Below are 13,520 nucleotides of genomic sequence, written 5' to 3'. Positions count from 1 at the left end.
TTCTTCATCCCGGATGAAAAGCAAACCGCCAACCGGCTGCATGGGAGACCCCCGCCCCGGCCCCCGGAGCCCGTGGGTCAGCTCTGCACCGGCAGCCGCTCCGCGGGGCGCAGCCCGCACTGGCCTCCCCACGGGGTGAGTTCCACGGGGTCAGTCCCACGGGATTCCTAATCTTTGGAGGGAAAAAATGCCTGCCCCCGGGGGAAGACACGAGGGGCGCAAGCTCTCCCACGCGGCGGGCGCGCACCCCACGCCTCGCACCGCGCTGGCTGCTCTCCCGTAGGCCTCCCCTGCCCCCGCAGCCCACCCGCGCGGCCTGCCCTGCAGGCCCTGGGCTCCGCAGCCCCCCACGCTCTCGCGGGGACACACCCAGTTGCTCCGGGTACCTCCGCCTGGGCCCAACCTGGCCTGGGCGCATCCTGTCCGGAGCCCGGCGCTGCCCGCGCTTCCCCAGCCCCGCACGCGGAGGGGGCGGGCTCGGCCTGCGCTGACAGCGACTGTTTCTGCATCTTCCGAAGGATTTTTCAGGGCCGACGTCTCTCCTCCGACCCCCTGCAACGGGACCCCCGCATCTGCGGGGCGATGCGGGCAGGGGCTCTGAGCCAAGGGGCGGGTCTCCCCCGGGCCTGCCTGGGGTGAGCCCCGCTCCCCCCACCCCGCGTCCAGCTCCACCCAGCGCCCCGGACAGGGCCCCAGAGCCCAGGCCAGGACCCCAGAGCCCAGGCCCCCCCAGCGCGGCTAAGCCATTCCTTCCAGGACAGGGGACCAACTGCCCACTACCAAGGAAAGAAGGGGGCTCAGCAAAAAGTGCAATTTCCATTTGGGACGTGAGGTCCCCCAAAACATGGCACTGCCCCCCAATCCTTTCAGTACCTCGGGGGAGGGGGGCAGGCACCCACACCAAGCTTGGGGCACCCTGAGGTACCTTAACCCACCTGTCGGGGGGGACAGCACCCAAGCAGCAGCCGCCCCCCACGGCCCACAGTCCCGCCTGTCCTGCGTGTGCAGCAGGACTGCCCCGTGGGAAGCGGCCGCTGCGCTCCAGGGACTCGGCTTCTCCTCCCTAAGACCTCAGCTGCCTCACCGCCTGCTGGAGCCAAACTCAGAACTTCACATGTAACCTGAGCCACAATACAAAATAATACAGAAGAAACAAGTCCCTTCATGGTAATGCCTTGAGAAGTTTACAGATTATGTACCAGTAAAATAAATCCACATAAATTCTGAAATTCTCAGTGGATACACACCTGAAGCAGGAAAAAAATCTACATTAAAAAATAAAAATCAAAGTAATTACAGCAGCAGTATAGTGAAAAGAGGTTTCAAAATAATAATTACATCTTTGATACAAATTTAAACTTTGTACACCTCAGTTCTGAGCACAGGAAGGAATGTTTTAAGCGTGTGCACGTTGTCACCCAGCAGTGCCGAGCAGGTCACACAGACGGACGCCTGCAGCTCAGGGACAAGGGGCTGATTTGACACAGTTTTCACACTGAAATGTTCACAGACTGTCACACTTTTAAAACACACACACGCACACAGACACACATAAAATGCCAACCTGAGTAAAACATCACTAAACACCTAGAGCGTCATGAATCACTAAGTCACATATTGCACCTTTAAATAATCCTTCCTACCCAACACAGGAGCGAGTAAAGGGCACGACGGGCACGGGACCCCGAGATCACGCCGCCGGGGGCTCTTCACGCTCTCCCCTGAAACCCTCAGGTGACAGTTTCCACCCTCATCCACCCACGGGCTGCAGCATGGCCGACAGAAGGGTCTTTGCGGGACAGCAGGAGGGAAGAGGGGAAGGGGTGGCGAGGAAGGGTGAGTGGGGGGTAGGGCGAGTGGGGGGTAGGGTGAGTGAGGGGTAGGGTGAGTGGGGGGTAGGGTGAGTGGGGGTAGGGTGAGTGGGGGGTATGGGGGGTAGGGTGAGTGGGGGTAGGGCGAGTGGGGGGTAGGGCGAGTGGGGGGTATGGGGGGTAGGGTGAGTGGGGGTAGGGTGAGTGGGGGGTAGGGTGAGTAGGGGGGTAGGGTGAGGGGGGGTAGGGTGAGGGGGGGTAGGGCGAGTGGGGGGTAGGGCGAGTGGGGGGTAGGGCGAGTGGGGGGTGTGGGGGGTATGGGGGGTAGGGTGAGGGGGGTAGGGTGAGTGGGGGGTAGGGCGAGTGGGGGGTAGGGTGAGTGGGGGTAGGGTGAGGGGGGGTATGGGGGGTAGGGTGAGGGGGGGTAGGGTGAGGGGGGGTATGGGGGGTAGGGTGAGGGGGGGTAGGGTGAGTGGGGGGTATGGGGGGTAGGGTGAGGGGGGGTAGGGTGAGTGGGGGGTAGGGCGAGTGGGGGGTATGGGGGGTAGGGTGAGGGGGGTAGGGCGAGTGGGGGGTAGGGCGAGTGGGGGGTAGGGCGAGTGGGGGGTAGGGCGAGTGGGGGGTAGGGCGAGTGGGGGGTAGGGCGAGTGGGGGGTAGGGCGAGTGGGGGGGCGAGAGGCTCCCTTGGCTGATGACAGGAATGTTGAGAAAAGGCTGAGCCTCTAAGACTAAACTACTGTTCAAATATTCCATAGATTCTGATTATGAGATTCAATACAAAAATAGAGATATCTACTGAGTTCTGCTGTGGAAGCATACTTCAGGAAAGGCACATGTTCAGGTGGAGACCCCCAGGGCAGCCACAGACCTGCCGCCCCCCAGCCCCCACCACAGGTTCCACCAGCGAGGCCCCCCACCCAGCAGGGAGCGGACCTCTAACACCCAAACCCCCATTCCAACGCAGCCCTGGCTTCAGCATGGGAATTATACAAAATAGTCTTTAAAAAAGAATCTGTTTGGAAAATGAAAAAAAAAACGTGCAGCTCACTTTTCCTGGTTTCCCACAGTTGTCAAGAGAAAGCAAAGTGAACTCGTCCCTGGAGCCAGGGCGCAGGCTGCGTGCTCGCCGCCCGGCCGCCCAGCCCCTCGCAGGCGCCGCCTCCCGCCCGCAGAGCCAGGGTGACAGAACAGAACGAAGAACTAAGGTGGCGACGCACGGGAGCCCGTCGGAGGAGGGTCTTCTCCTGGCGCGGGTGGAACCGGCCCGGTCTTCCCTGGCACTCAGGCGATGTACCCGTTGCTCTTCCCAAACGCGGTCGCGGGCGCGAGGTTCTCATAGATTGTCATCGCAGTTGTGTTCTGGTAGATGAGATCTGCCTTTGAGTCCTTCTGGGATCTGATAATATCCAAGACACACTGATTGAGGAAAACGTACTGGTCCTGGAAGAGAAGGGGGAGAAAGAGGGCGATGAGCGTGGGTCCAGAGGCTGTCGCACTGTCCCTCGCCGACCTCTCCCCAACGACAAACACCTCAGGTCAGCATGCACCAGGAGGAACGAAATTCTGGTGAAGCTGGAACTGCAGAGACAAGACCCTCTTCTGAATGCATCTTCCTTCCCCAAGGAAAACATGAGAGCCGTGGGGAGCGGCAGAGCCAGCATTTGCAGGAAAAAGGCACACGGGCATTCAAACGATGAAAATTCCAACATATTTTCTTGGCTGATGAGGGGGTGCAGAACAAGAAGTAAACTGTGGTTCTCAACAGAGGGCGGGGCTGAGGGGTGCACTGGGGACTGGGCAGGACCCCCCCGGCACGTCAGAATCCACAGGGGCCACCAAAGAGGGGGAAGAGGAGGCTGTGCTGACCGAGAGACTCCAAGAGGAAAAAATCACAGTCCCACGTAAAACCGGACCTAGTTTTTAAAAACATTCCACTTTTGTGTGTGTGTGCAAGCTCATGTGTGTGTGCGCATGCACATGCGTATGTGTGTGTGCATGTGCATGCGTATGTGTGCGCGTGTGCACTTGTGCATGCGTATGTGTGCGCATGTGCACTTGTGCATGTGTGTGCATGCATGTGCATATGTGTGCACGTGTGTACACTTGTGCATGTATGTGCGTGTGCATGTGTGCACGTGTATGCATGTGCGCATGCGTGTCCATGTGTGCATTTGTGTCCGTGTGTGTGCATGCGCATGCATGTACGTGTGTCTGTGTGCATGCATTTCTACAGAAAGGCCAACAAGGGTATAACCAAACTATAAAAAACACTGGCTCCTCTGGGGCTTGAAGTTGGGGAGAAAAAGGAAAAATACACTCTATATAGTCCTGTGTTGTTAATTTTTAAAGTTGTGAACGAGTTTTACCTTCAAAATATAAAAAAAGGAGAAGAAAAGAATTTGTAGGCAGGTTTAAGACCTCAGTGTTTCTCAGAAAAGGATGAAAGACTGAGAAGCATGCTCTGCATAATTACAGCAGCAAGAGGAGCCCCGCTCTGACCAGGTGACCTCCATGCTTTCCCCACCGTGCACTCCCCCAAGGCGCATCGTGCACCCAGGCTTCCGGAATATTCCCTGCCAGACCCACAGTTCTCAATGGGTGCCGGGGAACCAGCCTGCCATGAGTGATGACTACCACTCAACCTGCTGAAGGGGCCTTCCCTCTCCCGGCCTTGAGGAAAGCTACTTCCCAAGACACTCTGAGAACGTGCCTGAGGAACACGATTACTGGGGACACCTCAGGAGACCCCGAATCCAGCGGCTGCACAACACCACAATGTGACACCTTCACACTCCCGAAGGGCCAGTCGTCGCCCTGCAGCCGTGGTCAAGGACCTCTATTAACGTTTGCAAGGCTGGGTGGGGATATGGTGTGCATTAAAGCTGAAGTAGCATGCCACCTCGCCCTATTCACGTAGGAGAAGTGCTCCTCTAGCTGACTTTATGGAAGGGCAGACCCAAGAAACAAGGGGGGAGGGCTGTGCTAAGATGGCATGGCAAGTCGGTGGCAGCAGGTCAAGTGTCCAGGAACCACCCCTGGCTTGACATCCCACCACTGACACCAGTCACCCTGTGCCTGAAAATGCGTCAATTCCATGCCTAAGGTCCACAAAGGAGAACCAAGCCACGCGTGCGGGAGGGACGGAGATTCCACCCCGCGTGGGCACGATGCGGCCAGGTGGCATGGTGGGGCCGGCGGGCCAGCCACTCACCTCAGTCTGCACCATGAGAGGCCGGTGCATCCGCAGGTCGTATACGGTGCCGTACACGTCCACGGCGCCCTCGTTCTCCACCTGGTCGATGAGGCGGTCGATGGCAATGAAAGTGCCCGTCCTTCCAACGCCAGCACTGAAAGACAGGCGGGCGCGGGCACGTCAGAGCGGGCGGCCTCCACCACGAAACGCTCCCAATTTCCCCAGCCAGAAGTAACTTCTCCCTTTCCAACAGTCCTGCCCCACAAGACCCACGAACGTCATCGGTAACCAGAGCTGGCCTGCGAGGTCTCCGAGCGGAGTGACAAGGACAGATAAACCTGTGAGAACTGGGAGCGTGCACCTTGGCAACTCAGGCTGCCCTGCCCGGGGCTGGGGCAAGGATCACGCTCCCTTCTGAGTCAAATGCCACAAAAAATACCCCTCACGGGGGCTGCTGGACCTCCACCCACCACACTGCATCAGAGCTGGAATGTGGAGTGCCATCAATTGACTCCCAATGGGGCAACAGAGCCCGGTCTTCCTTCTATCCAAAGCCCGTCCTTCCTTCTGTCCTAAAGTCCGTCCTTTCTTCTGCCCTAAGGCCCGTCCTTCCTTCTGTCCTAAAGCCCAGCCTTCCTTCCGTCTAAAGCCCGTCCTTCCTTCTGTCCTAAAGTCCGTCCTTCCTTCTGTCTAAAGCCCATACTTCCTTCTGTCCTAAAGTCCGTCCTTCCTTCTGTCCTGAAGTCCGTCCTTCCTTCTGTCCCGAAGCCCAGCTTTCCTTCTGTCCTAAAGCCCGTCCTTCCTTCTGTCTAAAGCCCGTCCTTCCTTCTGTCTAAGGCCTGTCCTTCCTTCTGTCTAAATCCCGTCCTTCCTTCTGTCCTAAAGCCCAGCCTTCCTTCTGTCCTAAAGTCCGTCCTTCCTTCTGTCCTAAAGTCCGTCCTTCCTTCTGTCCTAAGGCCCGTCCTTCCTTCTGTCTAAAGCCCGTCCTTCCTTCTGTCTAAAGCCCGTACTTCCTTCTGTCCTAAAGTCCGTCCTTCCTTCTGTCCTGAAGTCCGTCCTTCCTTCTGTCCTGAAGCCCAGCTTTCCTTCTGTCCTAAAGCCCGTCCTTCCTTCTGTCTAAAGCCCGTCCTTCCTTCTGTCTAAGGCCTGTCCTTCCTTCTGTCTAAAGCCCGTCCTTCCTTCTGTCCTAAAGCCTATCCTTCCTTCTGTCCTAAAGTCGTCCTTCCTTCTGTCCTAAGGCCCATCCTTCCTTCTGTCTAAAGCCTATCCTTCCGTCTAAAGCCCGTCCTTCCTTCTGTCCTAAAGCCCAGCCTTCCTTTTGTCCTAAAGTCCATCCTTCCTTCCGTCCTAAGGCCCGTCCTTCCTTCTGTCTAAAGCCCGTTCTTCCTTCTGTCCTAAAGTCCATCCTTCCTTCTGTCCTAAAGTCTGTCCTTCCTTCTGTCCTAAAGTCCGTCCTTCCTTCCGTCTAAAGCCTGTCCTTACTTCTGTCTAAAGCCCAGCCTTCCTTTTGTCCTAAAGTCCATCCTTCCTTCTGTCCTAAAGTCCATCCTTCCTTCCGTCCTAAGGCCCGTCCTTCCTTCTGTCTAAAGCCCGTCCTTCCTTCTGTCCTAAAGTCCATCCTTCCTTCTGTCCTAAAGTCTGTCCTTCCTTCTGTCCTAAAGTCCGTCCTTCCTTCCGTCCTAAGGCCCGTCCTTCCTTCTGTCTAAAGCCCGTTCTTCCTTCTGTCCTAAAGTCCATCCTTCCTTCTGTCCTAAAGCCCAGCCTTCCTTCTGTCCTAAAGTCCGTCCTTCCTTCTGTCCTAAAGTCCGTCCTTCCTTCTGTCCTAAGGCCCGTCCTTCCTTCTGTCTAAAGCCCGTCCTTCCTTCTGTCCTGAAGTCCGTCCTTCCTTCTGTCCTGAAGCCCAGCCTTCCTTCTGTCCTAAAGCCCATCCTTCCTTCTGCCCTAAGGCCCATCCTTCCTTCTGTCTAAAGCCCGTCCTTCCTTCTGTCCTAAAGCCCAGCCTTCCTTCTGTCCTAAAGTCTGTCCTTCCTTCTGTCTAAAGCCCGTCCTTCCTTCTGTCCTAAAGCCCATCCTTCCTTCTGTCCTAAAGTCCGTCCTTCCTTCTGTCCTAAGGCCAGTCCTTCCTTCTGTCTAAAGCCTATCCTTCCGTCTAAAGCCCGTCCTTCCTTCTGTCCTAAAGCCCAGCCTTCCTTTTGTCCTAAAGTCCATCCTTCCTTCTGTCCTAAAGTCCATCCTTCCTTCTGTCCTAAGGCCCATCCTTCCTTCTGTCTAAAGCCCGTCCTTCCTTCTGTCCTAAAGTCTGTCCTTCCTTCTGTCCTAAAGTCCGTCCTTCCTTCTGTCCTAAAGCCCAGCCTTCCTTCCGTCTAAAGCCTGTCCTTACTTCTGTCTAAAGCCGTTCTTCCTTCCTTCTACCCTAAATTAGTTTTAGCTTTAAAGCTAATTTCTTACTGCCCTTGACCAGAGCTCGGCAAACTTGTTCTGTAAAGGCCTAGAAAGAAAATGTTTTCAGTTTTGCAGACCACAGGGCATCAGGGACAGCCCTGAGCTCGGCCACGGCAGTGTGGCAGCACCCATGGGCAGGAACTGAGCCAATGGGTACAGCTGGCTTCCGGGAAAATTTTATTTACAAAACCAGGAGCCGGCAAGACTGGGCCAGGGGCTGGACTGCCAACCCTGTTCTGGCGCCTCAGGGCTACGGGTAAGTGCCTGTCCCCTCCGCATGCGCTTCTGGAGCTGGGAAATGTCTGCTGCACTCCCCATTATTCTGTGCTTTCATCAGTGCTCACACACACAGACGTGTCAACCCTCACGCACACCGGCCACCCCATACCTGCAGTGCACCAGGATCGGCGAGGCGGGCGGCATCTGCTTCACGTAGTCACGGACGAGGTGCCGGAAGCTGACGAGCAGCTCCGTGGTGTCAGGGACCCCGTGGTCAGGCCAGGACGTGAAGTGGAACTGGCGCAGCGGGCGGCCCTCGCTCGTCTGGGCCTAGAACAAGGAGGGGGCTGGGCTCAGAGAGGAGGGCTGCCCACCAGCGCCATCGAGACGAGGGGCCTCAGGCGGCAGCTGGGGGACACGAGGAGCTCGAGGATGACGCGCTAGCCCTCCTCGTCCGCACCCCAAGAGCAAGTGCCGGGGCAGCCTCTGTCCCCACCATGTGCCCTGGAAGTGGGTTTATCACCCGTGTAGAGGCACAGGGGCAGAGGCCCAGGAGTGAAGTGTACCCCAACAGGCACCTCGGACGCTGCAGGGGTCCCTCCGGCCCCCGATCTGGGGTCCAGTCTCTCCCCTTCGTGCCACGGCTGCCTGGCAATGGCGCACCCCCAGCACCCCCACACTGCGCTTCCTCGGAGCCCCAGGAGCCCATCCCCGGTCCACCTGCAAATGCCGCTGACCACAAAACCAAAGCTATTACATAGACTCCGCCATGACAGTCAGGCCCTGGGGGCGGGGCTGTGTCAGTGCCCACGAAGTGACGGGCGGGCAGCATGGAAGCGACATGACGTGTGGCAGGGCCTGAGAAAACACCTACAAACATCACTCATTTGTGCATGTGACAGAGCAGACGGGACGGTGCGGCACAGACTGGCTCCCGGCCGCAGCCCGAGGTCCCCAGATCTGGGCCCAGCACCTGTGCGCACACCCACGGTTGCCCGACATCCCCCCAGCGCCTCCACCTGCCTCCACCTCCTCTGCGGCACCAGCCAGTGTAATCCACGGTCATCATAAAAGCTGACATCCTTCAGAATTTGGAAAACTAGGGCAAAAGGCAGGTGGGGGCGAGGGGCTGGGAAGCCCCATCACCCACAGAGCCCAAAACGCATGAACCTAATCAAAAGCGCTCATCTGGGGAAAGACCCCAGCTTGAGGGAACGGGGGGCTGGCAAGAGGAGGTGTAGGGAGCTCCGCCTCGGACCCTCTGCAAGGGCAGAGGGGCTCAGGGAGGGGGTGAAGGAACAGTTGGCTGTTATCTGTAATGCCCTTACTTTCAACAGGGAAATTTATTTGTGCATTTGAGGTGAAATCTACAGAAAAAAAGCATGCATCTTTTAAGGGTTTCTGGAATGGCATTATCTAGGCAACCAAGTCAGAAAATAGTGGTGACAGTGCTGAGAGCATCTCCAGGGGAGAGATGGAAATGTTCACTGAGGGCAGGGCCTTTGAGATACACCAATGAACAAAGAATTAACACAGAGTTTACTACACTTTATCTGCGACTTAAGGAATATTCAAGGAAAATGCTTGCAAATCACAACCTAACCCACAAGCCCCTCATTAGATTCAACTCCAGTGCATCTGCTTCCAGACTTCTTCTCATGCACTATTCGTGATATGCATAAAACTTGGTCTCCCAGCATTTGTCACTTACAGTTCAACATTTCCTGACAGTGCGGTCCACACAGCCACCTTTCTAACAGTTACATAAATGGTCCAGTGAGTAGGAGGCCACAGCTTAGTTATCCGTTCTCCCAAATATAAACACAAGCATACTTCCCAAATTAGTCCTACATGGTAAACAATGCTGATTCACCTTCATGAATGAGCCTTTCCCTACATTTCAGAGCATTCCTCAGGACAGCTTCTCAAACTTGGACCCATCAGGTCTGAGGGAAATAGACATTTCAGACCTTGTGTGTGTGGCCGCGTACATAGATGCACACGTACAGAAGGTTATGTCTGTTTACAAGGCAAGCCAATCACCGATATTAGTCCAATTTCATGGCACTGCCTCTATTTTCAAATATCCTTTTAAAAAAAAGAAAGAGAAAGACACTGAAATTGACTCCCTAGTTTAAATGGTCTAAAATTATTGTATCATCACTTTATCATCAACTCTGCCTTGTCCCAACAGCAAATGACCCTCCGGACGCCTCATCTCTCGCCAAACAATCCAAAGGCCTTGGTTTGCAGTGAAAACACAGTACAAGCAAGTCCCTTCGAAGTGGGACGGGAGTGGCTGAGGCAGAGCCACCTTTCTCATATTCTTAGTTTTGTATACTGTACAGTGGGGCTCACATTTCATTCTTTTTCCATGTGAGTTTCCCTTTACTGCAGCACCATTTGTTGAATTTTGTTTGTATTAGTTGGTTTCTTGGTTTGGGAACTGCATGGGCTAGGAATCAAACCCAGGTCTCCTGCATGTCAGGCGAGAATTCTACCACTGAGCCACCCTCGCACCCCCTCTAATATTCATTTTATTCCAAACTAACCAATGAAATTCCCCTCAAGACAGTAATGCAGAAAGGACCGTCTCAGGGTGCAAGCAGACATGGTTTGATTCTATGAAGAAAGCGGACTTTTTTTCCTCAGTGCATAAAAAAAAAACAGATTAGTTAATATCAACCTAAAAAGCATCACCCAACCTAATGTGGTAATTTTATATAGGATGCGTCCGCCTTGACTTCTTACTTACATTTTTCACGGAAAAATCTCTGATGGTCCACTCTGGAAGGACAATTTCTGATGTCATTGCCACAGTGACGTCCCCGTAGTCGTGAGCCTGCTTGGAGGGCCAGTACTCTTCGCATTTGGTCTGGAACGAGACAGCATTTCCACGTGAAGACTCAGGCCACGCCATCGGCCGTCGCCAAAGCTCCACAGGGTAGGGAGGTGCTGGAAACCCCCATCAGGGGCTGAACCTCTCCCTTAGCTGGGGTCCATCTGACCCTTGGAATTTTTCTTTTAATTTACAATGCTTGCCAACATCTTTTAAATTGGGAGATTTCTCATAAAAACCCAGGTTCCTGGCTTCCCTTGAAAAATCAGAAGATCTGGGAACATGGGCTCCGTGTTTCTGCATGTAAAGCAATTTGGAGCTGAGCAGTGGTCACCAGTTCACACAGGACAGCCCCCCCCAGCTCCACCGGGCTCCACAGCTGGTCGCTGAGCCAACTGTTTCGGGTGAACTCACAACCCCAAGCAGCTAGAAGCGAGAACTCTTCCCAATGCTGCAATACCAATGCAGACACCAATAAAAAGGATCAAATTAAATCTTTGATTTTGATAAAGTTGGTGGGCAGATGGAAATAGAAAAAAACACTTCAGCAAGTACTGATCAGGAGGGTAACGACCTTGAAAACGACCCACAGTCAGCCTCCCCAGAGGTGTCCACTGTAGACGGTTTCCAAACCTGGCTGATTATCTGACTCATCTGGGACATTTGTTTAGAAACAAATGCCTGGGCCCCACCTCGAGAGATTCTGATTCTAGCTCAAGAGACAGGTATTTTTAAAAGGCCCCGGTTTTGAGACCTCTGAGGAAGAAGACAGGACCAGAGGTGGCTGTGACTCTGGGCCAAGGTGGACGAAACCCACAAACTTCCAGACAGGATGGCAGAGCCGAGAGCAGCAGGACCCACTCTTCCAGAACAGCAGGTGGACGGCTGGGGATGGCCTTCACTGTCCAGGCTGCGGAGGCCAGGGGCCTGCTCAGCACCCAGGGAAGAGAGGGAGGAACTGTGAGCAGCCTGCCCTGAGGCCCCTCCACTGCAGGACTCACACTACAACTTTAAAGGAACAAAACAGTAAGGTACTGGCCTAAGGACAGAGGGACTGCCCAACGGGATGGAACTGTGAGTTCAGAAACAGTACCTCGCATCTATGACTAACTGATGCTGGACAAGGCTGCCACGTCCACTCAGCTGGGGCAGAACAGTTCTCTTCAACAAACCATGCTGGGAGAACTGGACACCCATATGCAGGACACAAAAATGTACTCAAAATGGATCAAAGACCTAAATACAAGAGCCAAGATCATAAAACTCCTAGAATAAAATGTAAGGAAGAATCTTCAAAATCGTGCAGTAGGCAATGGTCCCTTGGACTTTACACCCAAAGCACAAGCAACAAAAGAAAACTAGATAGGTGGGAGGAACCTCTTCAAAATAAAGAACTTTTGTGCTTCAGAGGGCTTTCTCAAGGATCTGAAAACACAACTACCCAATGGGGGAAAATATCTGGAAACCACATATACAATAAGGGTTCAATATCCAGAACAAATAAGCAAATCCTATAACTCAACAATAAAATGACAACCCAATTAAAAAATGGATAAAAATTTTTGAACAGACATTTTTCCAAAGAGGAAACACAGATGGCTAAAGAGCACAGGACCAGATGCTAATATCACTAGCTACTGGGGAAATACAAATCAATACCGCAATGAGATATCATTTCACCCACCAGAATGGTCACTATTAAAAAGACCGAAAATGACAGGTGTTGGAGAGGCGGTGGAGAAGCAGGAGCACTCACTCACTGCTGGTGGGAAGGTAAAATGGGGCAGACGCAGTGTTAGACAGCTGGGCAGGTCCTCCAGACGCTAAGTGGAACTGCCACATGATCTGGTAGTCCCAAAGGCTGAAAGCAGGGACTCAGACATTTGCACACTGATGTTCAGAGTGGCATTATTCACAATTGCCAAAAGATGGAAGTAAGTGAAGTGTCCATCGATGGACTATTATTCAGCTGTTAAAAGGAATGATGTGCTGACACATGCGAGAGCACAGACAACCCCTGAGGACATTATGCTGAGTGAAATAAGCCCAGCATAAAAGGACAAATGTTGTATGATGTCACTGATATGAACTAATTACAATAAGCAGACTCATATAGCATTGGAATCCAGAACATTGGTTATTAGGAAATATTTGGGGTTAGAGAGTGGGGAGTTGATGCCTGATGTGTACAGAATTTCTATTCTGGTTGAATGTAAAAGTCTGGAAATGGAGAGCGGTGATGGAAAACACAGTGTTGTGAGAATCTCAGCAACACCAAACTGTACAGGTGAATGCGGTTAAAAGAGGAACCTTTAGGCTGTATTCATTACTAGAATATAAATTAACAGATAAAACATAGAACTACACATGTATAAGAAAGCATAAATTATAAGAAATGTACAATACTAGCATTAGGTGTTAATAACAGGCTGGTAGAGGGAAAATGTAAATTATGGTCTACACATCGTATGATTCTAATAATCTCTCATCAGTTGTAACAAAGGTGACTACAATCACACAGACGTGCAATTTTAAAGCGGTGCTGTCATCTATTGCAACAAACGTTCCCCAAGGCGTGGTGGTGCGTGGGATACAAAGTGTGTAATTTACTCATGATTATTTTGTAAACCCACAACTCTCTAATAAAACATTTTTTTAAGAAAAAAATAAAAGGGAAGAACAGGGGGTTGCACAGGGTGCGGAGCTGGCTCGCGGCTTGGCCTTCGGCAGGCAGCCTTCTGTGCCAGCCTCAGCTTCCCCTGCGGTGCCAGTGGGCACCCCTGGTTCTTGTGGGGAGAAGGAACACGGGTGCATGCTAGTCACCCAGGAAACACGCTGGTCCCTCCCCGTGACAAGCGCACGCTCACTTTCACGTCCTCCACAGCGTGACCACGACGCGCCCACCTGCTTAGCGGGTGTGTGCAAAGTTCTCCTGCGGCCGCCGGGCGCCAGAAGGGCGAGTGCCCTCCTAACCCGGCTCCTTCCGCTCCTTCCGCCCCACGGCAGCCGCTCTCCC

The 13,520-nt window shown here is 53.6% G+C and overlaps 1 protein-coding gene across 1 annotated transcript in view; it reads right to left on the bottom strand.

Annotated features, from left to right (window-relative positions):
* Positions 1 to 2,434: 2,434 nt before the first annotated feature.
* PTPRJ (protein tyrosine phosphatase receptor type J) overlaps positions 2,435 to 13,520 on the bottom strand; it is a 149,915-nt gene continuing 138,829 nt past the window's right edge. The window contains exons 22-25 of the mRNA XM_077114795.1: positions 10,421 to 10,540; positions 7,835 to 7,995; positions 5,023 to 5,158; positions 2,435 to 3,251 (exon numbers count right to left, since the gene is read on the bottom strand). Of these exons, the coding sequence (XP_076970910.1) occupies positions 3,093 to 3,251; positions 5,023 to 5,158; positions 7,835 to 7,995; positions 10,421 to 10,540 (576 nt within the window). The 3' untranslated portion in view covers positions 2,435 to 3,092. The remainder of the gene's footprint in view (positions 3,252 to 5,022; positions 5,159 to 7,834; positions 7,996 to 10,420; positions 10,541 to 13,520) is intronic.

Source organism: Tamandua tetradactyla, chromosome 8 (assembly GCF_023851605.1).
Source record: "Tamandua tetradactyla isolate mTamTet1 chromosome 8, mTamTet1.pri, whole genome shotgun sequence".
NCBI classification, from domain to species: Eukaryota; Metazoa; Chordata; class Mammalia; order Pilosa; family Myrmecophagidae; genus Tamandua; species Tamandua tetradactyla.
This window is presented reverse-complemented; position numbering and strand designations above follow the sequence as displayed.